The 21901-nt window shown below is 47.6% G+C and overlaps 1 protein-coding gene across 1 annotated transcript in view; it reads left to right on the top strand.

Moving 5' to 3' along the window:
* The window catches only part of LOC119382172 (arylsulfatase B-like), a 58665-nt gene extending 38086 nt beyond the window's left edge, over positions 1-20579 (top strand). Inside the window, exons 4-9 of the mRNA XM_049413035.1 lie at positions 117-227; positions 2471-2596; positions 5912-6038; positions 8247-8540; positions 15562-15998; positions 20332-20579. Coding sequence (XP_049268992.1) covers positions 117-227; positions 2471-2596; positions 5912-6038; positions 8247-8540; positions 15562-15998; positions 20332-20481 — 1245 coding nt within the window. The 3' untranslated portion in view covers positions 20482-20579. The remainder of the gene's footprint in view (positions 1-116; positions 228-2470; positions 2597-5911; positions 6039-8246; positions 8541-15561; positions 15999-20331) is intronic.
* The last annotated feature ends 1322 nt before the right edge of the window (positions 20580-21901 follow it).

Below are 21901 nucleotides of genomic sequence, written 5' to 3'. Positions count from 1 at the left end.
TGCAATTTGTATCTAAATAGTACGGGAGCGCTTATGTTCGTGTGCCTTAGCGGTCTGGAAATTATGGCCTTATTTCATGTCGTGTGTAGTTAAAAGCTGTCTTCATATACGCACAGTGGCACCTGGGATCATACAAGGAGAGTGTTACGCCAACCTGCCGGGGCTTCGACAGCTTTTATGGCATCTACCAGGGATTAGGAGACTATTATTCGCACACCATCAACTATGTACGTGAGCTCCCTCTTTTTGTTTGTTTGTCTGCATCAACGCAGCAGATTTTCTATACCGTTATCTACATCCCACTGAAATAAAGTGTTACGTAAGAAACAAGATGCTAACCGCACTTATAGCTTCTGTAGCTTTTGTGTTGTGCTTCAAGTATATGATCAAGTAAGATACTTTTAAACAAGTTTTGTGCGAAGTAGGAACCGGAAACGACAAATGCGCTTTGTAGATGTGAACCAATACATCATAAGAAACAAGCATTTGCAGGCAGTCATCACCACACCTTTTAACAATGAGAATGCGTTTTCTTGTTGTTTTTTTGTCACAATAGTAATTGAAGTAGAACACGCCTCATTCGCAAGGTACCAGCTATGGAAATATTGCGTTCCCATTCTAGCCGTTTAAAGTAAATCTTTTCGGTATATACAATACATAAGCCAAAAGCGTAAAGTATTTTCTTTCTTTTTATTTAAATGACACCGAAAAGGGCTCTCGTCACTCGGTATATGCTGTGTAATGCCGATGAATCTGTGTAACCGATATGGTGGGCAAGTAGATAATTGTGTCATACCGGATGCTCGCTCCTAAGACGCAGCAGTTTTCGAGCCAGGTCGATGTAGTTGGCGTGTGTAAAATAGTGCGTTTAGATCAGCTGATGGCGGCAACTGTAGAGACACTTTTATGTCGCGTACTTTTAGGCAAGGCGAAGGAAAGGTCACGTGAACTTATTGCAGCTGGTCATAGTTCCGCCTGCCTTGACGAAAGCAGCGATCTCGCAATTTGCAAAAGTGCGACGAAATAATGTATGCAGGTTGCTCCAGAAAACTATCTGCAACTCAAAATTGCCATCATCTTCTGTAAAAGATAGTGTTTGTGTCACAGGGCTGGAGTTCCTTCAGAATGGCACAACTTGTTCCTATCAGCACGCCATTTCCTATGTAGGCGGCCCTGTAAAGTGATTCAGGTAATCCGCCCTGGTCTTGAGCATGCGGCTGAATAAAGATTTAGCACCGTAGACATTACGGAGTGTGAGATGCGGCCTCCAAGGTTAAATACTTGAATGACTTCAACGGTTTTAACTTCTTTGTGTTCGTTGGCGCAGTCTGCAGCAACCATGCAGTGGCTGGGTTGCCAGGTTTGGCTACATTGCGCCAGTTTGGCTACATTTCTAGGCCGGTTGATGCAGAAAAAACATATTGGCTACTAGGCTACTATTTGGCTACTTTCTTGTTCCGTCGATTTGAACCACGTTATCAATATCTTGTGAAGTCGCAGTCGCTGGCGTTTGAGTATGCGGTGTCAGAACACGACAATCAAGGCATGTTTTCAGCCTCCAGATTTGAATTTCGCGCTTGCAGTACACAAAACAAAAATTTTTTGGGTAGGTAGCTAGGACTCGGGGGAAAACTCTTGCATGTGATCTCATTTTTTCTGACCACATATTGCTGAACTCGACTTTGAACTGTAATTGGAAGACAACAGGACACTCGAAAGCGTTCCGCATCCAGGACGTTCTGCACTTATTGACATGAGAAATCGGATATCGGATGAACTGTCTGTGTTATTCCTTATAACTAGGCACCGGCTGCGACTCTGCATTATTAACTGCTTGGACTTCGTCATCAGTCAAGAAACTATTGCGAAAGTGACACCAAACTGTGCTTCTATCACAGCGACTGTGATTTTCAGCTCACTCATGCAAGTCGAGTTTACATGCATGCTCATATTATTGTTGGCATAAGGCTGGTACTTCTACTCCTTCTAATAAAAGTCACGCAGGACGCTTGAAGGAAAGTGTAACTTCTTTAAGAGCGGAAGAAACTGTCGTCCTGCGCGAGATGATTGCTAAAGCAAACAATTTATGCTTTAATCTCAGCAATTATGATACCGAAGGGTTTTTGCTGTATTTATTTACATTTCCACCAAAAGGCTCTTGCATTTAGTCATTTAAATATCAACGTCGCAGTTGTTTTCACGCACGCGTTGCTACTTTTGGCTACTTTTATGCCCTTGGCTCAAGTTCGCTCCTTTCTGGTTAGTTTTTCCCAATTTATGGCTATTTCTTGTCTTTTCGAGCTGGCAACCCTGGGTAGTGGTGCTGTACGGCCGCCAGAAGGAGAGCGATTGTCAGGTGTACGAATCCATTCATCCGGCTGCAGTTCCTGAATATTTCAGAAAGAACATTCAAGTCAACCGCAGCTCCAGAACTTGCAACATTGACTTGCTTCTTTTCTCATTTCTTTAGCAAAACCATACAGGTCTCGACTTCTGGTTGAACAAGAAACCCGCGTGGTCAGACATTGGGACTTACGCCACTTCGCTGTATACGGAGAGGGCGCAGTTCATCATCAAAAACAGGACAAAGTCTAAGGTATGTAGTGCGGCTACATGCATTTAGCATACAGACCGGCGAACAGTGTCGCAGGCCTAACAGGAGACCATAATGCATTACGCGCCATTATAGAATGGCTTACACGGCTCCTGCGCTATTAATTATAGGAGCTTTCTGAAAAGAATGAATTTTGCGGCAGTCACAGTTGCATGCGCGCTGACGGCGCTAATTTATTCAACTTCAAGAGTTGTGACCAAATTGCATGAAATAGGTTTCACTGGCATTCATATACTCTTAGCGCTGGCGTTAAAGCCGGGGGGAGGGGTCATATCACCCCAGTAATTTTTCAATTTTGCATGTGTATATATGCACGCACACATGCAAATGCACGCACGAACATCCATATCCCCCCCCCCCCCGAAAACATTTTCTGGCTTCGCTACTGAGTGTTAGTATTGTTATGCGCCGCTTATCTATGATCCATCTGAGCACTACCGTTCAGCACTACCAAGGCTACGGGGTCTAAGCAAGTCATATGCTTGCATAGTTTCAGATATAGTTACCTTACAATTGACAGGGTTGAGACGTTTGCTCTTGTTTGGCGCGTGTTACGTCACATCGATGCGTGCTATGTTTATTCTTGTTCACATTTATGTCATGTGTCTATACTTGCTGTATCTGTAACCACTGGTAACTGTGGTTACAAATCAACATGGCAGTGCCAATGCAGATGCGACCGCACGCTTCGATCCGAACATGCGCTTGCTATTCGCCCACTTCGCTGGCAGCAACAAATAAATGGTGACGTGAGAGAGAGAGAGAGAGAGAGTACAACTTTATTGAGAGTCCAGTGCAGACGCAGAGGTTGCCCCGCGCCACCAGGCTACTCCCACGTTGGGACCGGCAGGTCTAGCCTAACGGCCCTGTCGCGGGCGCACTGGACGGCCAGGATTTGGTCCTGTAGGTTTGGGCTGCGCAAAAGCGCATCCCACTCGGCCTTGCTGTAAGTCGGGCCGAGCGACCCGCACTCCCAAAGCATGTGCGCTAATGTAGCGGCCTGCAAGCAAGCGGTGCAGGCGGCGTCGGGGAATTTGTGTGGATAAATTTCATTTAAGTGTGCTAAAATGGGTACGAATGGGTTTGAAGTAAGCGCAACGAGACTGCCTGTGCTAGATTGAGTTTTGAATGTGGGATCGGGAAAGCCCGCCTCGCCATGTAATAATACTTGGTGATCTCGTTGTGTGTGTTTGGAGTGTCCTTATGCCCTGCGTTGTCGGCGCTGGAGCCATCGCCCATGTCGAGAGCAGCGCGGTCGGTGAGCGCGCGCGCTGCTGTGTGGGCTGACTCATTCGGGTTCAGGGCAACGCCCTTTACTGAGCCGATATGTGCGGGGAACCAGTAAATGGTGTGAGGGCCCATCCCATCTCTGGTGGAGCTGTTCAAGATCCTGGCGGCCTGTGTTGATATACGGCCCGTTTGGAAGGCTCTGACTGCCGCCTTTGAGTCGCTGTACGCCTCTTCACACCGATCATTTAGCAGAGCGAGCGCAATGGCCACTTGTTCGGCCACCTGCGGGTTCGTTGTGCGTACCGTGGAGCAGTTGGTAGTCGAGCCGGTCTGGTCGACGACTACCGCTGCGAACTTTTTACCGTCTCGATATGCTGCAGCGTCGACGAAACTTGCACTTGTACCACCCTTTCCCAGTTGCTTCAATAGAGCTGTCGCCCTCGCCCGACGACGTCCCTCATTGTGTACAGGGTGAGTGTTGCGGGGGATTGGAGCAACAGTGATGTTTTGTTGTACATGTTTCGATATACGCACGCTATTTGTTTCCACCTGCATTGGGTTGAAACCGAGTTCGTTAAGTATGCGCCGACCGGCCGTCGTCGTGGACAATCTAGCTAGCTGCGATCGCTGCTGCGCTTCCGCTATCTCGGCCGCAGAGTTGTGCACGCCGAGTGCGAGTAGATTCTCGGTGTGTGTGCGTACTGGAAGCCCCAATGCTTTCTTGACGATCTTCCTGATAACAACATCGAGCTTGTCCCACTCCGACATGAGCCACTTGTGCATGGCAACGGTGTAGGTAAAGTCGCAGAGCACGAACGCATTAATGAGTCTTAACAAATTGTCCTCCTTAAGGCCTCTGTGTCTCCCGGAGATCCTTTTGACGAGTCGAAAAGCGTTGTCAGTCTTGGCGACGATCTTCCGCATAGCGGTGCCGTTGCCGCCCTTCGTTTCGATAAACATGCCGAGAATCCTGATGGTGCCTACCCTCGGGATTTCCTCCCCATCACTGGTGTAAACGTGTATGTTACTTTCTTCGACGGGTTTCCATCCCTTGGGTCGGGAGCCCCGTTCCTTCCTGTAGAGCAGGAGCTCCGACTTTGCGGGTGAGCATCTGAGTCCCGTTGGGCGCAGATACGCTTCCACCTCGACTACTGCCTCTTGCATGGCATCTCGCACCCGGCCTTCGCTGCCGCCAACGCACCAAATCGTGATGCCGTCGGCGTAGATGGTATGGTTGATGCCGTCCACACTAGCCAGTCTTTTAGACAGTCCAATCATGCAGAGATTGAATAGCACCGGAGAAATCACAGATCCCTGGGGCGTGCCTCGATGTCCAAGCGGTACGTCTTCTGACGTGAGCCATTGCATTGTGCCATCTGTCTCTGAGGACCAAACATCAGCTACATTTTGTCGTTATTTGCGAGATCACCTGCTTGTTTAGCCACGCTAACTAAGCCGTACCCGCCGAGAATTTGATGATGGTTCTTGGAATTAGCGCAATATAGTCACTGTTACATTGCTGTCGAACACATGCGTCAGATTGTAACTTACGGGTCATAGAGCGCACGATGACGAGTTGATAAACTCGAAGCGGTGGGCACCAGCTGCGATAGGTGCAGCCATTTTCTGCTTTTTCGGCGATGCCGTCTCTTCGCTTAACTCTAGTGAGCCTACATGACCGGCCGGTCATGTAGGCTCCCTAATACATCCACTGAGAAGAAAAAGAAGAAGGCTTTCACCTTCGAGTCGTCTTAGGTGAATGCACGTGGGATCCTGTGATTTTTTTTTCTTCCTTGGTGCTGCTTTTTTGCTAACGCGTTCTACTTTACAACGTACGAAGAACTCGGCCAATAGAGCCGTTATTGACCGTGTTCCTGTTCTTGAACACTGTCTTAAGTCACCAGAATGAGTGATGTGCGCTGTATAATGAAGTTCAGATAAATGGAACTGTAGAGCAGGAGTAGGCTTCTCTTATTTGAATTTAACTACCTTTATATAACCCCACAGTGGCTATTCTGAGCTTGCACAGCTCCGCGCGACAACTGCATGCGTATTTTCTATTCCCAGCCATTGCTGCTTGTGGTGTCTCACCAGGCTGCACACTCGGCACTAGACACAGATATGCTGCAAGCACCACAGGAAAACATCGCCAAGTTTCCGTACATAGAAGAGAAGAACCGAACGATATACGCCGGTGAGAGCGAATTATTACATCTACGCATGCACGTTTTTGGGCTGTTTCGTTAGTTTCACTCACTTGTTTTTACCATGATGTTCTTCATTTCACTTAAAATATCATGTGTAAGTTTTTATGCTCAGCTTCCGAAGCTGTTCTAGCTCGGCGTAAGATGTGTGCTTGTTCCCGGCAACTATCACCATCATCATCATGAACGAGTATGTACAAAATGTGGGCAAATCCCCCTACTCACAGCTACGGCGTAGCCTATAATAACCCTTATGGGTGAGAGAACGAGTGAGAGAGAGAGAGAAAGAAAGAAAGGAAAAAACACAGAGACAGAAAGAAAGATATAAAGAAAGAGAAAGAGAAAAATTTTTGCCGAAAAAAATTCTTTATGACGCGGGATTCGAACCCGTGTACCCTCAATCCGAAGGCGAGGAGTTTTAACCACTCGGCTATCTAGGCACGCTGGCAGAGCATAGCATAGCCTTGTATAGTATGGCAAGGGAGTGGGAAACGGAATTGAGTGTGAGGAGGACAGATGTGATGGTGACGAGTAGGGAAAGGAGGATTAGATAGAGTAAGGCGTAGCACAGAAAGAATGGGAAAGAGAGAAATAAAAAGAAATGCAGAGAGAAAAACAAAGAGAAAAAATCAACGAAAGAGTGGAAAATAAACAGATAGAGGGAAAAGATAGAAAGAAAGAGGAAGCAAGCATCGTGTCCTCTAACGACCAGGTACCGCACCATCTGGCCAAACCGCGCATGCACAGTAGTTAAGCGCCGCCCACCGACGGAGACATCGTGCGGAACTTCCACTCTGTAGTGCATAATCTGGCTGCGCCACATCCTGTCCACCGAGACATGGATCGTCCTAAGAAAGTCCGTACTCCCGAGGACGAAGCCGCGCATCTTGAAGCTAGATGTATTGGTCGATGGGGAGTTCGAGCGGCGACGGGCCCGTGCTTCGCTCTGCCAAGCTTTGCGCGTCATAGTGCAAAAGTGCCCGTATTTTTTTGTTGACACTGAAAAAAATATTGAGGTATTCTTCCGAAGTAGCCTTATTACATCGAACGTAATATTCTACGTCTTGAGCAGGCTAGCGTATAGACGTGTTTAGTGCTCGCGAAAGTCGGACGGAGAGGATGGTTTTTTATAGCCGTTACTTATGGCCGTATTTGTAGACATCGGCCGGAGCAAAGAAAATGCTGCATTAGGGTTACATGACTGCGCAGTGATGAATAGCCGCTTGTTTGATCGAGCGCGTGCCTTTATGTATGGTATCTACACGGTCAGTGCTTTATATGTGTCTCGCATAACTCCTAAACGCTGTATTTTGGCAGGCTTCTCTGATCGGCAGCTCCAGCTGCGTATTGATGACGGGAAACGTCGTGAATTTCGCCCCCTTTCTCTGAGTGGCTACATTTCGACTCTGCAGGATACGAACACACTTTTTTTAACGTTTTTTTGCGCTTGATAGTACCCCGGGTGGTTAGAATATATCGCCACTATAAGAGGCTCTCATTGAGAGCCAGGCTCATAGATGAAATTTCGTGCGTAAAACATTACCTTTCTTAAATTATTACGAATTTATCATTGACATGAGAAGTGGCTTGTTGATTCGATGCTGATTTGTTGCAAAGGTTTGTAAAGCACAATTAAATATGAGCTTGACGAATAGAGACTTCTAACAACAGATCGACATAGAGGAAGGATGTAGCGATTGAGGAATTCGAAAAACAAATAAGATTAATAAAGAGCTTGCTGTGTATGGCCGAAAGTAGAGTAAAAGCCCTTGTTTAAAAACTTGCAAAAATAAAACTACTTAATTATGATAAGCCGTCATCTCTTGGTGAAACAGGGTGTATATAAAAGGCAATGGAAAGAAATGCGAACGCAGCCATTCGAGGTTCTGATAAAATGGCACGCAAGGTACCCTGTCGGCGCACGTCAGGCATGATTTATATGGCCCGAATTTTCGAGGCAGTGCTTGAGCACTGCATTTACTTCATATTAGTGCGGGACACAACTTCGCATAACTTAACAGATAAGCGCTGTGCATGGCTCCCATTTCACTTAATTTTGCGGAAAATGGAATGCGTCAACAACCAAGGCTTATATAGCCAAGATACCCGCCAATTGCAAAGAACACATACGGGAACCGAAGGGAACCTTTGGGAAGCGGGCCGCAGTCTCGGTCAACAATATCCTTTATTGACCGCAGGCATGGTGGACGCATTGGATCAGTCAGTCGGCCAAGTTGTCCAGGCATTAAGCGACGCAGGAATGCTGGAGAACACTGTAATCGCCTTCAGTAGCGACAACGGCGGTGCTATTTGGGGTAGCGAACGCTCTCGCGGTTTCAATTGGCCGTTGCGGGGAGCAAAAGGCACAGTCTGGGAAGGTGGCACCAGGGTGGCCGCTTTCGTCTGGAGTCCCCTGCTTGCTCGGAGACGACGTGTGTACAACGAATTAATGCACATCACCGACTGGTTGGCCACCTTCTACTCGCTTGCAGGTTGGTGGAACACACGGTTATTTTTTTCATTGCATTAGGCCCATAGTCCTGATCGTACGTCGAATGATCGTACGTCGGTCTACAGCGCTTAAATAATCCATCGGCGCGTCCCAAAAGGTATGTATAGACGGCTTGTGTGAGTGTCTGAATGGTGTACTCCGATGCAATTAACTGCTTTTTTACAGGAGGTTTTCAGGCCCCTTCGCTAGGAACAGTCAGATATAAAAGTTAAAGGACAGTACCTTAGAAACCTGCTACTTGATTATGAGATTACCTTGATGAGTAACTCTGGGGACGAAGTGCGAAGCATGATTACTGAATTGGAAACAGAAAGCAGAACGGTAGGCCTGAAACTTAATGTGCAGAAAAAAAAGGGTGATTCCACGAGAGATCGACACGGGTTCGGAAATTGACATTTTAAATTTGATTGAGAATTTTATATTTTATGCACATATGACCCAGTAGCCCGATTGTGAACTTCGTTTTTTGATTAACATGTTAATTTACGAAGAAAAAAAGTATCGAATATGTTGAAAACGGAGGAACCGATTTCGTCATCTGTCATTCTCGAAACTTCACGACACTATAAAAACACAAAGGCTATTGTTACAAAGGAAATATTCTTTGGTAAAATGCATGAGTAATGAAGAGTGAAGTAACACTGTTTGAAACTTGTAGAGAGAAGGAAAGTATTTTTGAAAAATGTCTAAATATGCCACATTTTATGAACGTTGCTGTATTTGTCAATTTTCGCTCCCGAGGTAATGCAGATAGCGTTTTTAAACTTAAGGAGCTGTGAGAGTATAGTGTGTTCAATGGGTGCTTTAAATATTGTTGTGGTGGGGCAAATACATATTTTTATATATTGCCTCAAACTTTCAAGTTTCTGCGAGAGTGAACACTATTGAAATATGAATATTAAAAAAACCCATCTTCGATTTTTCCTAAAATCCCGTAAAGAGACAATCGAATAATAATAATACCTGGGGTTTAACGTCCCAAAACCACGATAGGATGATGAGAGACGCCGTAGTGGAGGGCTCCGGAAATTTCGGCCACCTGGGGTTCTTTAACGTGCACTTAAATCTAAGTACATGGGCCTCAAACATTCTTCGAAAATGCAGCCACCGCGGCGGGGATTCGATCCCGCGACATTCGTGTAACCAGTCGAGTGCCATAACCACTAGACCACCGTGGCGGGGCAAAGAGACAATCGAGGACCATGGAAAAGCGATATAAGAAAACACGTTGCATTATTTTCTTTGCAGCAAGAAATAGGAATAAAAAAGCAGCGATCAGCTTTCCAGAACTATTCAATATCATGTTAATTAGAACCTAGCGAATTATTACCATCAAACTGAGACCGAACTGACAAGGTCTTCGCACCGAAACACACCGAGCAGACTGAGTAGACCAGACACGGAAAAGCTGCAAGAAGCTAGGTGATCGCAAGCTCCTCTGATGGCTCCAGTCTTGCACAAGTTGTGCAAGATGACCAACTTTTTGTGTATGCAAAGGAGCTGCTCCCTTAGCGTCCACCACATAAAACGCTTAACAGTCACTCCGGCACTATGACGGTCATGTGTTGAACTGAGGCCTTCTCAGAATCAACGAGTGTGTAACCTTGTTTGCCTGTCAGTCAGTTTGATTGACAGACACCCGCGGCAAAGGTCGGGTCCGCCCACCGCGTTTGTTTTTGTCGAGGAGCAGTGCTCACACCGCAACGCCAGCGAGTGGCACGTATCATCTATGAGCTTAATCTTACACGCTATGCACACACGCACGAAGAAATAAAGGTTATATCATCACGTGGCTACGTTGTCTCGCATTCAGTTTCGCCGCACTCACGACGTACCACTAACAGGGATGAAGCAAGCGCCCCTCGTGGCATTTGCGGCGAGAAATATTACTATTTACTTGTTTGTGGAGACATTGTCTCTACTAATTCGTTACTGCAGAAAAATCTTCAGACGTGCAATGTAAGTAGTAGTAACCTGTTCATTTATTTATCTGTAATATTCGAGAGAAGGGAAATTAACTGGAGGAGAGTGCTGCGTGTGCTCCCGTGTTGCCTTCGAGAGTGAAAATTTCCATGTTTTAAATGGAACGAAAGACCTTGCCCGAAAGAAGACAAACTCCCACGAACACGCCCACGGGAGGCGCGATGTTCAGTTGGCAAAAAGAGAGCGCGACTGTCACGCTGAGGTCACTGCACTGCTGAAATGTTGACTAAGTGTCGGGGTTGACGCGTTCGCACGCGGAGTTCCCTTGAAAACCATCGCAAGTGCCGCGCATGCGTTTGTGACGCCATGCTCGTTCTTGTCGTCGTTTTTATCTGCGGTGCTATCGCGCGCTTCGCACTGTCTTCCTGTCATGACCGCCGTAGTGCGAGCTTGGACCAAACTCGTGATCCCCAGAAGCTCGGGCCATCCTGCATAGTACCCCTGTTTTTTTTTTTTTTGTGCCAATATAGCACTGTGCCTCGTTTGGTGAAATGCCTACTGCAAGTACAGTAGGAAGTGCCCACCACGCCATTCTTCCTTTTGCAAATTGGGGAAGCACCCGCTACACGTCCGAAAGGTGTCACGCGCACCTGCGCAGCAGCACGCTTTGCAATGGGTGGGCAGCTTTAACCCTTTGCGGTCCGTTGTCGGGCAGCGCCCGACAACGCAACACGGCCGTAGCGGTCCGCTGTCGGGCCCCGCCCGACAAGGGTGTTCGTGGTTTAAATTTTGCTGTTTTCTCACCGCGAGTCGCGCGCATTTTTTGTATACATGAAGGGCCATCTCTTGAGGAATAAGTGAGCTTTGTTTGTTGAGGTTTTACTTTTTTGACACTAGGGTGCAGCACTGTGATCAGCACGGGGCCTAGAGCGTACCCACTCGCGCGCGCGGTTCGCTGAGAAGCATGGCCACGTTTTCACCGCGTGCGTTTTACGGCGGTACTTTTAGCGAAAGCGAGGATGACTTTAGTGAGGAAGAGAATTACGTGCCTCCACCAGACAGTGATGACAGTGATTCGACAGAAGTGAGTGACGAAGACGACGACGGCGGCGGTGGAAACCTGCAGTAATAACCCTGGCCTGCACACAGGGGAATGCTTTGAGCGGTATCATACGTTGCCCAAATATCACTAAAAGAGTTGCCTGCAGAATGCAGGAGCAAAAATAAATATCCTGTGCGTTTCTCTTCCACAGCTTGTGTTTTTATTCGCGGCACCAGAAACTGGCGAAATAGTTTCGGACCGCTAGAGCCGGAAAGTGGGTAAAGGTTTTGGACCGCAAAGGGTTAAACCACCCACCCGTTGCGCAATTCACTTGTTTTTACGCCTGGCGCGGTTCTACGATGGCGTCATGCAATATTACATGCGTTAAGGAGACACCTCCCACTACATAAAAATTCTTATAGCATTTTTTTCTTTTTTTTTTCACGATCCAGCGTGAAGCTCTGGGGTGGCTCCGCGGTAGAACGCCTGCTTGCCACGTAGAAAGTCTGGGTTCCATTCTCACTCGGGCCAAAGATTTTAGAGCGCAGCTCTTAGGCGCCCATCCCTGCGTTGAGCAGCGTCGCCGTCGCTATCGGCGGCGTAACCGATAGACCTGAAAAAAATAAAATGAGAAAAAAATACCCACGATCGAATGGGATTTGAACCCGGGCTCTGCGGGGCATTAGAGTATTCTACCACCGACTCACGCTGGTGCTTGAAACTCTTTTGCAAAAAGACCCTATGCAGGCGTCATGTCGGGCAAGGAATCGCGTTAACCTATGTAATATAGCGTGGCAGAAGAGTAAAATGCCAACCAGTCATCAGACAATGCTAATCGCGCAACGAGTGTGTGGTTTAATGCTTCGCACCCACTGCAAGTTGCTCAGCCATAATTCTTCACCGTCATCAGCCACATGCAACATCAACAAAGTGCACATAATACTTTACAGATGTGTTGCGGGTACCTCGCTTATCCGCAGAAATTGAATAATAGCGTAGTGGGTGCTGTCCTGCTTCACAAAAAAAACACGGTTGATCCCTCCGTCATAGGAATCGGAATAACACGAAAGTAAAGCCTGCCCTTACAGAAGTAACTGAATGCTTACTGTACATTGATATAAGAGAGTTTGTACAATGTATATTGATGTCTGGCAGCTAATGGCGCCTTTTAACGTGTATGAACCCACTTTGATGATTGGTGGTACATCTCCATCCCGACGACTAACGTCCATGTTAAATGACGAAACAAACCCTTGTGGTTGCTGTAGTAGTTAACGGTGAAAGCGTAATCAGAGAACGAGGTGTGATAGCCAGAAGAGCGTCGCATATTGGGCGCAGAACTTGGTCGCCATCCCGCGGCATGTTAAAATGTGATTGAAAACCACGGCCGGACTAGAGGGAAACGCAAAGCGCGTCCTGCCGCCCCGGTAGCCCGGCCGCGATTTTTCTCGGGGGCGAGAGCGTGAGCATGGAACGCGGTGTTACAGCTAGGTGAAGGCCGTTTCACATGACACAAAAGAGAGCGATTTTCAGGCTGCGAATTCGCTCGCAGCGAAAAAAACGGCCGATCGCTCTCGCCGCAGCGGTCAGCGGCGAGCGACCAACATGTTGGAAATTTTTCGCTCTGTTCGCAGCGGCGGAGCGATTTTTCAGTTGAGACCCGTCGAAATTGCGCCAACCCGGCCGAGCCGTCGAAATTGCGCCAACGAGTTTGTTTTGGTTATGGCCGTTGTTGCGTATTGTCAAGTGAATTTAGATTGGAAAGTGTTTTTAAATGACAAAACACGCGTGCTCTTCGCTACCGGTGATGAAAAGTTAAGAATATCATAACGCCCAGATTATTACATCACATTCGAAAATTATGCAGTGTCTGCCACAAAACAACGGCAGCAAGCAGCTTTGCGCGCCGCGCCAGTCGCAGAGCGAAAATCGCAAAGCATTCGCAGTCCATGTGAAACGAAACTGCCATTAGCGGCGGTTGCGAACAGAGCGAATAGAGCGAACCGAGCGATTTTCTTCGCTGCAATCGCGGCATGTGAAACAGCCTTGAGGCAGGCGCGCGTCGCAGAGCAATTTTGGTTTGTATTAGCGTGATGCTGAGCGAGGCCGACGCTTTTACGACGCTTGGGCAAAGGTCGCCACCTCGCGGTGTGTTAAGGCATTGACAAAATTCAACTTCTATTGAAAACGCACCGAATGGGACGGACGCGTAACGCGTTTCAGGTGCTAGTCGTGGAGGCCACAGCAATGACGAATTACTTTACCTTACCGCCCCCAGAAGTCTCCACCACCCAGCCGACCGGGAGAGTGGTAGATATAAAAAGCGCGTTCGTAAGGCATCCGGAGTCTGTGACCATGGCGCAGCGGATAGCGTGTCCGGCATCTGTTGTTACGGACCGAGCGGTCGTGGGTTCGATGCCCGTTGCCGGTACCTTTTTTTCTTTGCCATCTGATTGTGTATATTTTTTTCCATGTCATTTCCGTGACGGAAATACGTCACTGAAGTCTTGGTGGACCCCGGCATAAAACACTTTCGTGTTAAAATTATGATTTATGGCGTAGTCGATACCTTACGGAAAGCCAAAACTTCAAACACAGTTGGCCTTGCCCCAACTCGAAGATGGGCTCAGAATTCGCATTATGCAGTATCGTAATCGTCGGTGAATCTTTTTTATTATTTATTTGCATCTATCTCAAATCTTCGCTAACAATCAACGACGCCGCCGACGACAACGAAGCTGACACCGGAATTTTGCGAAACAGCTATTTAACGCTATCGCGTTTACACACATTGGAAATGTTAACGGTGGAGCGTTATAGAGCCCGTGTCGCACTAAATCTGGTGTCGGCTGCCATGTCGGCGCGTCAAAAATCCCGAGGAATGCAAATAATAAAAATCAAGATTCGAGCCGGAGTCGAACAATATGCCAGCGTAACGTAGTGAACATTGCACATGCATGGTCCATGAAGTTACTCTCGAGCGTTGCTCTAACCCGGAGGAACATGCTAATGAATGCTATGTATGATATGCATATCATCACCTTCGTAGCGTGCCCTTCGCTGCGATAAAACGGACGTTTGCCCTGTAACGGGAGTGCTGATGGTACGTCGGACCATAAGTTACCGTTTAATCGCCAGTGTACTCGACGTGCCTGGTAGGCCCACGATATGAACGCAAGTACCCCAGTCACACAAAAACGTCGATCCACCTTGTAACGCTTGACTCATAGCCAATGAATGCAGCACATGCCACTACTCGCTGACTGCTTCGCATGAGGCCGATTCGCACACTGCGTCGAGTCTGCGGGAATTCTTTTAGATGCGACGCATCTTTTAGCGGAGCTTAAACCGGTGGTGGTGTGCGGCGTGACCACCCTTACTGTGCATGCGCAAACACCCTCCAGATACCCCCTCTCCACACAGCTCCTCCCCTTCCCTTTCCACTTCCCCTCTCCCCTCCGCCTCTACACTCCCACTCCCTCTCTGAAAAGCGGGCTCGACATGCCGAAACGCTGCTTCGCATCGCCTCTCGCATCGCCCCTCTCCTGCGCAACGCCGCGATGAGCGCCAGCGCATGCGCCTCCCCCTCTCTCTCCTCTTCTACGCACCCCCCCCCCCTCGCGCGCCTGACGACCGCGTTCCCCGCTCGCCCTGTGAGAATTAACGGCCAGGCTAGAGGGAAGACACGACACGCGTAGCGTTCCTCTTCGCGGTTCACGACGCGAAGTCGGTAGCATGCCCAACGAAAGCCAACGGAACGCGATCGTGCATGTGCTCCGGCTTCGCATCGCCTCATGGTCCCATTTAGCGGGAGATGGTGTAAGTTTTTTGTGTTAATTTTATTTTGTGGCGACAGAAGCGGTGACAGGCAGCTGGAGTGCGCCGTCACTTCATGTTCACCCTGTAAAAATTTCAGTCCCCGAAATTAGAGCTCAATTTGGTGGCGGACCTGCAAGGTGTTGAGTGACTGCTTGATTTGTGTATTTACTACTGCGGCGCTGTGTTCAGCTCACCCATCATCCTCTCTCGCTTTCAGGAGGCGACGCTGCGAAGATGGCGGAACTGGACGGATTTGACATGTGGCGGCCTTTGTCCTACGGCCTGCCTTCGCCTCGCGTTGAGTTGCTCTACAACTACGACTATGCGTTCACCCACTCCGCGGCCCTGCGGAACTCTCGGTACAAATTGGTGCTGGACGGCAACGGTGCATTCGCCGATCGCTACAACATACCGGGAGGAACCCGTCCGTGCCACGATCTTGACTCGTTGGTCGCCCAGTCGACCGTAGCCAGCGTTCTCAGGCACTTTTACAAAACGAAGAGTCTGAATTTTCCCAAAGGTTGGAGACAAAAGGCGACCCTTACATGTGGCAATGTAGCAACCGCAAACTTTTCGTCTGACACATCTGTATACCTCTTCGATGTCGTGGCGGATCCTTGTGAGCTGAATAACTTGGCCAGCAGGCTTCCAAACGTAAGCGACCGTTATTGCTACATTGAGATCTTTAGAAAAAGTGAATGCAAAAGTAACGCTTTCAGAACTGTTTCTAGGAATACATCCTTTTTTTATCGAATACAATGGAAACGTTGTTCATGAGATCAATGTGAATCAGAACATTTTCGATTTAATGACTTTTTTGTGGTTATTTGTGTGTGGTGAGTGGCTAGTCGAGTTAGTAAGTGACGTAATGATAGTTTAACCGAACTGCACGTGCACTGAACGCTAGTTCAACCTTTCCACGGGTAAAAAGCCCGAAAATCGCTTTGGAAAATGGAAGGCTAGTCATATCGAGGGAACATGGTAAGATCACAAAAAAAGGAGCCACTGTCGTAAGATTTTGCTTAGTACTTCACTATGGTCTTTTATTTACTCAGAAATAGACATGCAAAAATACGAAAATGCGCTGTGTGACTTGTTTTGTGTTTTCATATGTTGTTGTTTCAGTGTGCGCTGAAACTATAATTTATCACAATATTATATTCTTTATGCCTACCCATTCATACCAACGTATTAGCGGTGTTTATTATTACTTTTTTAATATCGGATGAAATATATTCATTGAAGTTGAAAAGTGGGCTTGATGGTATCACTTAATTTTGATTGTTCTGATAGCGCAAAGATATTGGATTGGATTGGAAGAACTTTATTAACAAAGTCCGGAGGCTTGTGCCTTAGCACACGGCGGGCCGCTCCCACGACGGGACAGTCAGGCCGAGAGCTACCGCCGCATCGTGGGCCCTCTGGACAGCCCAAAGTTGTGACTGAATGTGCGGACTCCTCAGAGCGGAGCCCCGTTTGCTGGCCGATGCTGTATCAGTGCCACGTATCGAGGGGCACTCCCAGAGCATGTGGTGTAAGGTGGCTAAACCGCCCCATTTCGTACATGAGTTCGCTAAGTAAACATCAGGATAAAGGTTGTGTAGAGAGGCAGGGTTAGGATATGTTTAAGTTTGCAGCCATCTCAGTGTCAAAGCCTGCGCCCTGTTTAACTTCCGAGCTGGAGGCGGAAAGACTATCCTACCCATAGCAAAATGTAAAGTAATTTCATTGTACGTGGTCGGTTGATCCCTATTTACCAATCCTCCAGGTTGACCCAGAAGTCCTCCATGGTCGCGGATAGTTAACCCTCGCGCCCTGGAGTGGGACAGCTCATTGAGATTGATAACCCCTCCTACCATGGAGCACATATAAGAAGGGAACCATGTAAGGGTATGAGTTGTAATTGACTTCTCACCGAGTATTGCTTTGGCCTCTTTGCACACAGCACCAACACTGAAAGCGCGATTGGCCGCCCTAGAATCACTATATATATTTTCGTGATTTTCATCTAGGAGAGCCATGGCGATGGCAACCTGCTCGGCTGCATTAGCAGTTCGGGCGTATACCAACGCCGCATTAATGGTAACCCCCTGGTGGTTAATTGCAACTACCGTAAACCTGCCACTGTTGCCGTCATATTGTGCGGTGTCTACGAAGTAGCCACCCCCTTGGAAACCCTCAACGTCGCGAAGGGCCAGAGCTCGCGCTCTCCTCCTGTCTAGATTTCGCTGGGGATGCATGTTCCTCGGGACAGGCGAGACGATAATGTTCTCCTTCTAATCTCTCGTCAACCCTTGGTACAGAGCATCAACCTGAGCCGGTGGAGTACCTATATCCGCGAGAATTCTCCTGCCTGCTTTTGAGCCAGAGAGTCGAATTACCTGTGCTCTTTCTTGCGCTTCCGTGATTTCCTCCAATGTATTATGAATTCCCAACTGCAGGAGACGATCCGTGTGGGTATAATTGGGGAGCCCCAGGGCACTCTTTACCCCCCTCCTAATCATCGCATTAAGCTTATCCCTTTCCACTCTCTTCCGAACGTGCATTGCCGCCACATATGTAAAATGGCACAACAGGAAGGCATGGAAAAGCCTGACGCTATCTGTCTTTTTCCCTAATCTTTGAAGCGTGATGTTATTGGTGCCCGTCGCTTCTAGCGTCATACCTAGGATTCTAATGGAAGCGACCTTGGGGATTAACCCGCCACTCTTGGTACGGAGGTGGATGTCGGTCTCTAGTGGTGGCACCCAGCCTCTCGGTCGGGGGCCCCTCCTGACCGGGTTATACAGGAGAAGTTCAGACTTCTCCGGGGAGCAGGAAAGCCCTGTGCCCTCCAGAAAGCGCTCGGTAGTCTTGATTGCCTCCTGCAGGGCAGCCTCTACAGCGCCATCGCTACCTCCCGGACACCAAATGGTGATATCATCTGCGTAAATTGTGTGACCAACATCCTGAATTCCACTAAGCTGCCTCGAGAGACCAGCCATGGCAATGTTAAAAAGTAGGGGTGAAATAACAGAGCCCTGCGGGGTGCCCCTATCGCTTAGGACTTTCACATCCGATTCCAGATCGCCAATTTTAAGGATGGCTCTCCGACTGCTCAGGAAGGATCTGAGAAACGCATGAAATGAGGAACCTAGGTTGACACCAGAGATTGCATTCAGAATAAAATCATGACGGACATTATCAAAAGCTTTTTTTTAAATCCAAGCCCAGGGTCTCCCTGGTATCCCTAGTATGATTATCTAAAATTTGAGTCTTAATGATTTTCATAGCATCCTGGGTGGAGAGGCCCGGCCTAAAGCCAATTAAGTAATGAGGAAAGATATCATTGTGTTCTATGTAAGCCGCAATTCTGTTCTGGATAACGTGCTCCGCCACCTCTCCCACGCATGACGTGAGAGATATGGGACGGAGATTATCCAAACTCGGCGGGTTACCGGGCTTGGATATGAGTATCACCTTGGCCAGCTTCCATTGCTCCGGCATATCACCTCCCTTCCAAATCTTATTAATCTCGTCAGTGAGACATTCAACAGTCATCTTCCAAGTTTCTAAGTGCTTTATTGCTAACCCTATCCGGACCCGGTGCTGATCCGCCGTTGAGTTCGTGCAGGGCTCGTCACACGTCACTTACTCCGAAGGGTTCATCCAAATGGGGACACAGTGTCCCTTCATACGCCGGATAGGCTTGCATGCTGGAATCGGGAGCTAGCGGTAGATACTTATTAGATAGCTTCTCTAATATCTCCGCTCCCGAGGAGGACTTTTGAGCAAGATGGAGTATTTTAGCAAGGACCCCCCTTTGATTAGATTTTGTGCCCGACTCATCCAGAAGATGACTTTAGAAGATTCCATTTACCCCTCGTTCGCATTTGTCCCTCGACTGAATTACAAATTTCATCCCACTGCTGCCTGGATCATGTTTGCCAATGTTCTTCAACTTGCTTATTTATCTCAGCAATCTTTTTCCTAGGCGTACGATTAAGCCGCTGGCCCTTCCATCGTTCCAACAGTGACTGCTTGACCTCCAATAAATGCGCAAGTCTACTGTCCATTTTGTCGGTCGGTACCTCTGTCTCAATTGTCTTAGTGACCGCCTTAACATCCTGCAGCAGCATCTCTGTCCACTGCTCCAGAGACTCTGGTTTTTCCCCTCGTTCAGCTCGAGTCGTCCGTGAATCTCTAAACTTATCCCAGTCCAGATAGAACTTTCTTCTATATTTTGCCTCCATTTGTAATTTAGTGACGTTAATATAGTGGTCGCTGCCTAAATCTGTCAGGACACAAGAAAGGCACACACAGACACATATTCAGCGCAGTATGGCTGTGCGTGCGTGCGTGCGTGCGTGCGCGCGTTTGTGTGTGTGTGTGTGTGTGTGTGTGTGTGTGTGTGTGTGTGTGTGTGTGTGTGTGTGTGTGTGTGTGTGTGTGTGTGTGTGCGTGTGTGTGTGTGTGTGTGTGTGTGTGTGTGTGTGTGTGTGTGTGTGTGTGTGCCTGCTTTCGTGAGCTTTTCTTCTGTCCTAGTTCGTTGCGCTACCACAGTAATCGAAAATATATGTGCACTGATGCCATCTTGATTCATTTAGAGTTTGAGTGAAATATTCTCTTAACGAGACAGAATAAATTGGAATTGGAATGCTTAATCCCAGCTAGAGATGAATCAAATGAACAAAAAAAATGATATAGGAGAAATGTGGACATAGGGTACAGAAGGGAGTGTATACAGATTCGCGTATTCATGACCCTTTCGGAGCCGCCTATTACAGCCCACTGGTAGACGAAAAGCTCAAGAAATCATACTGATGCCAATTGAAGCGCTGTTACCGAAAGAATGAACAAAAGTAACCTTCAGTCAATAAACCAAAGACAGGGCTTTAATCTTTCCGGTATTCCGCCGCACTAGTCAATTCCATATAATAAAGAAAACGTATACTTTGGAGCGCAGTGTGATTCACTACACTGTTTTCTTAATCTGTCTTTCATACAGGTGGTGGCATCGCTCAAGAAGCATTTACACGAGTTTGGTGCAGCAGCCTTGCCTGTACGGAATATTAGGGCCATTGATCCTAAGAGCTTTCCTGAAAACCATGGAGGAACTTGGGCGCCCTGGGTGCCATCAGCGTGTCCGGAATCGTGAAGACGCTGGATCTTATAAACGAATGCTAAATTACCAGCTGACGTTCGGACTAGCCTCAGTGCGGTGGGTGCTGCCTGAGGTAACACATTAACTCCACTTTACACAAGTACGGCAATAAAGCTACCACAGCAGAGAGAAATAAACAAGTTTATTTGGAGAATTCAATCTCGGGGAGGCGCCGGAGATGGACGTTAACGATCCGTGTTCTGCTATTTCAGAATTTGTGCGAACCTCTACGGAAAGCGTCCTGCGATGCAGAGGAAGAATCGAAGTGTGGACGTGCGTTTTAGGGGCGAAGCTCCTTAAGGTGGCACCCATTCGTCCCTCGTAGTTGTCGTAGTCGTAGTGCGTAACCAGTCGTAACGCTAGTACCAGATCTTGACCTACAAGGTGGTGCCGGTGGGAGATTTTTCCTGTGCGTTGTTGAACAATAAAAAATTCGCAGCGTGCGCGTTAACTAAAAGTCGAATTCTTCTGTCTCTCATTCCCCATTAGCAGCCATTGGCATGTTCCAGTAGGAAACGTTAGTAGAAGTAGAAGTGTAAGTGTTAGCTAAAAGCCGACTTCTTCTGTCTCTCATTCCCATTAGCAGCCATTGTTTACCTCCAAGGTAGTGCCTGGCGAGATTTCTCCTGTGCGTGATTAAACAATAAAAACGCCGTTGATTGATGTTTGTTCAAAACGCCGTTGATTGATGAAATAAACCAACGAAAGACGCCAGATGTTTTCTGAAAGCAAAACGAAAGAACGCCAGATGTTTCTAAAGCAAAACGAAAAAACGCCAGCTGCTTAACGAAAGACGCCAGATGTTTTCTAAAGCAATGGTTTTCTAAACAGTGAAAATTCACAGCGTACATGTACAATTAAAGTGAGCTGCAAGTCGTCATAACTCACAGAACCTTTAGTATAAACGCGCCCGATCTCACGTCGGTGATGATGTACTGGGCCGAATTCACGGAAGATTCACGGTTTACCGATGAACCTCCGCAGCTTCGCCCACTCATCATCATTCACTCCGTCGATATGCTGTGATTTTTTGTTTGCCCGAAAAGTGCAACTTTTTCGCTGGTCCTAAGTTACTGTAAAGCGGAGTACAATGTAGCCAAAATGTGCGCCTTACAAGAGGTCTTTTTTTAATCTTTTGCCAGCTGTCCCTTTCGTCACTGAGGCGGCAACTTCAGAACTTATATACTTATTTTTTTGTAATTCAAGTTACATCCAAGGCCCGAAGAATGGGCAATAAGTAAGGAGGTTTCTAAAAATATTGCAGGGTGCAGACTGTCCACTGCTACAGAAATCGTAAAAAGCATTTCTGGTGATTACACAGTGACACTACAGAAAACAGTGTCGGTAATCATAGAATGAAAAATTGTATGCGATTTGACGTCTAGGAAAATCACACTATACAGAAAAACAAGAT

This window comes from Rhipicephalus sanguineus, chromosome 2, assembly GCF_013339695.2.
Source record: "Rhipicephalus sanguineus isolate Rsan-2018 chromosome 2, BIME_Rsan_1.4, whole genome shotgun sequence".
In the NCBI taxonomy this organism is placed as follows: Eukaryota; Metazoa; Arthropoda; class Arachnida; order Ixodida; family Ixodidae; genus Rhipicephalus; species Rhipicephalus sanguineus.
This window is presented reverse-complemented; position numbering and strand designations above follow the sequence as displayed.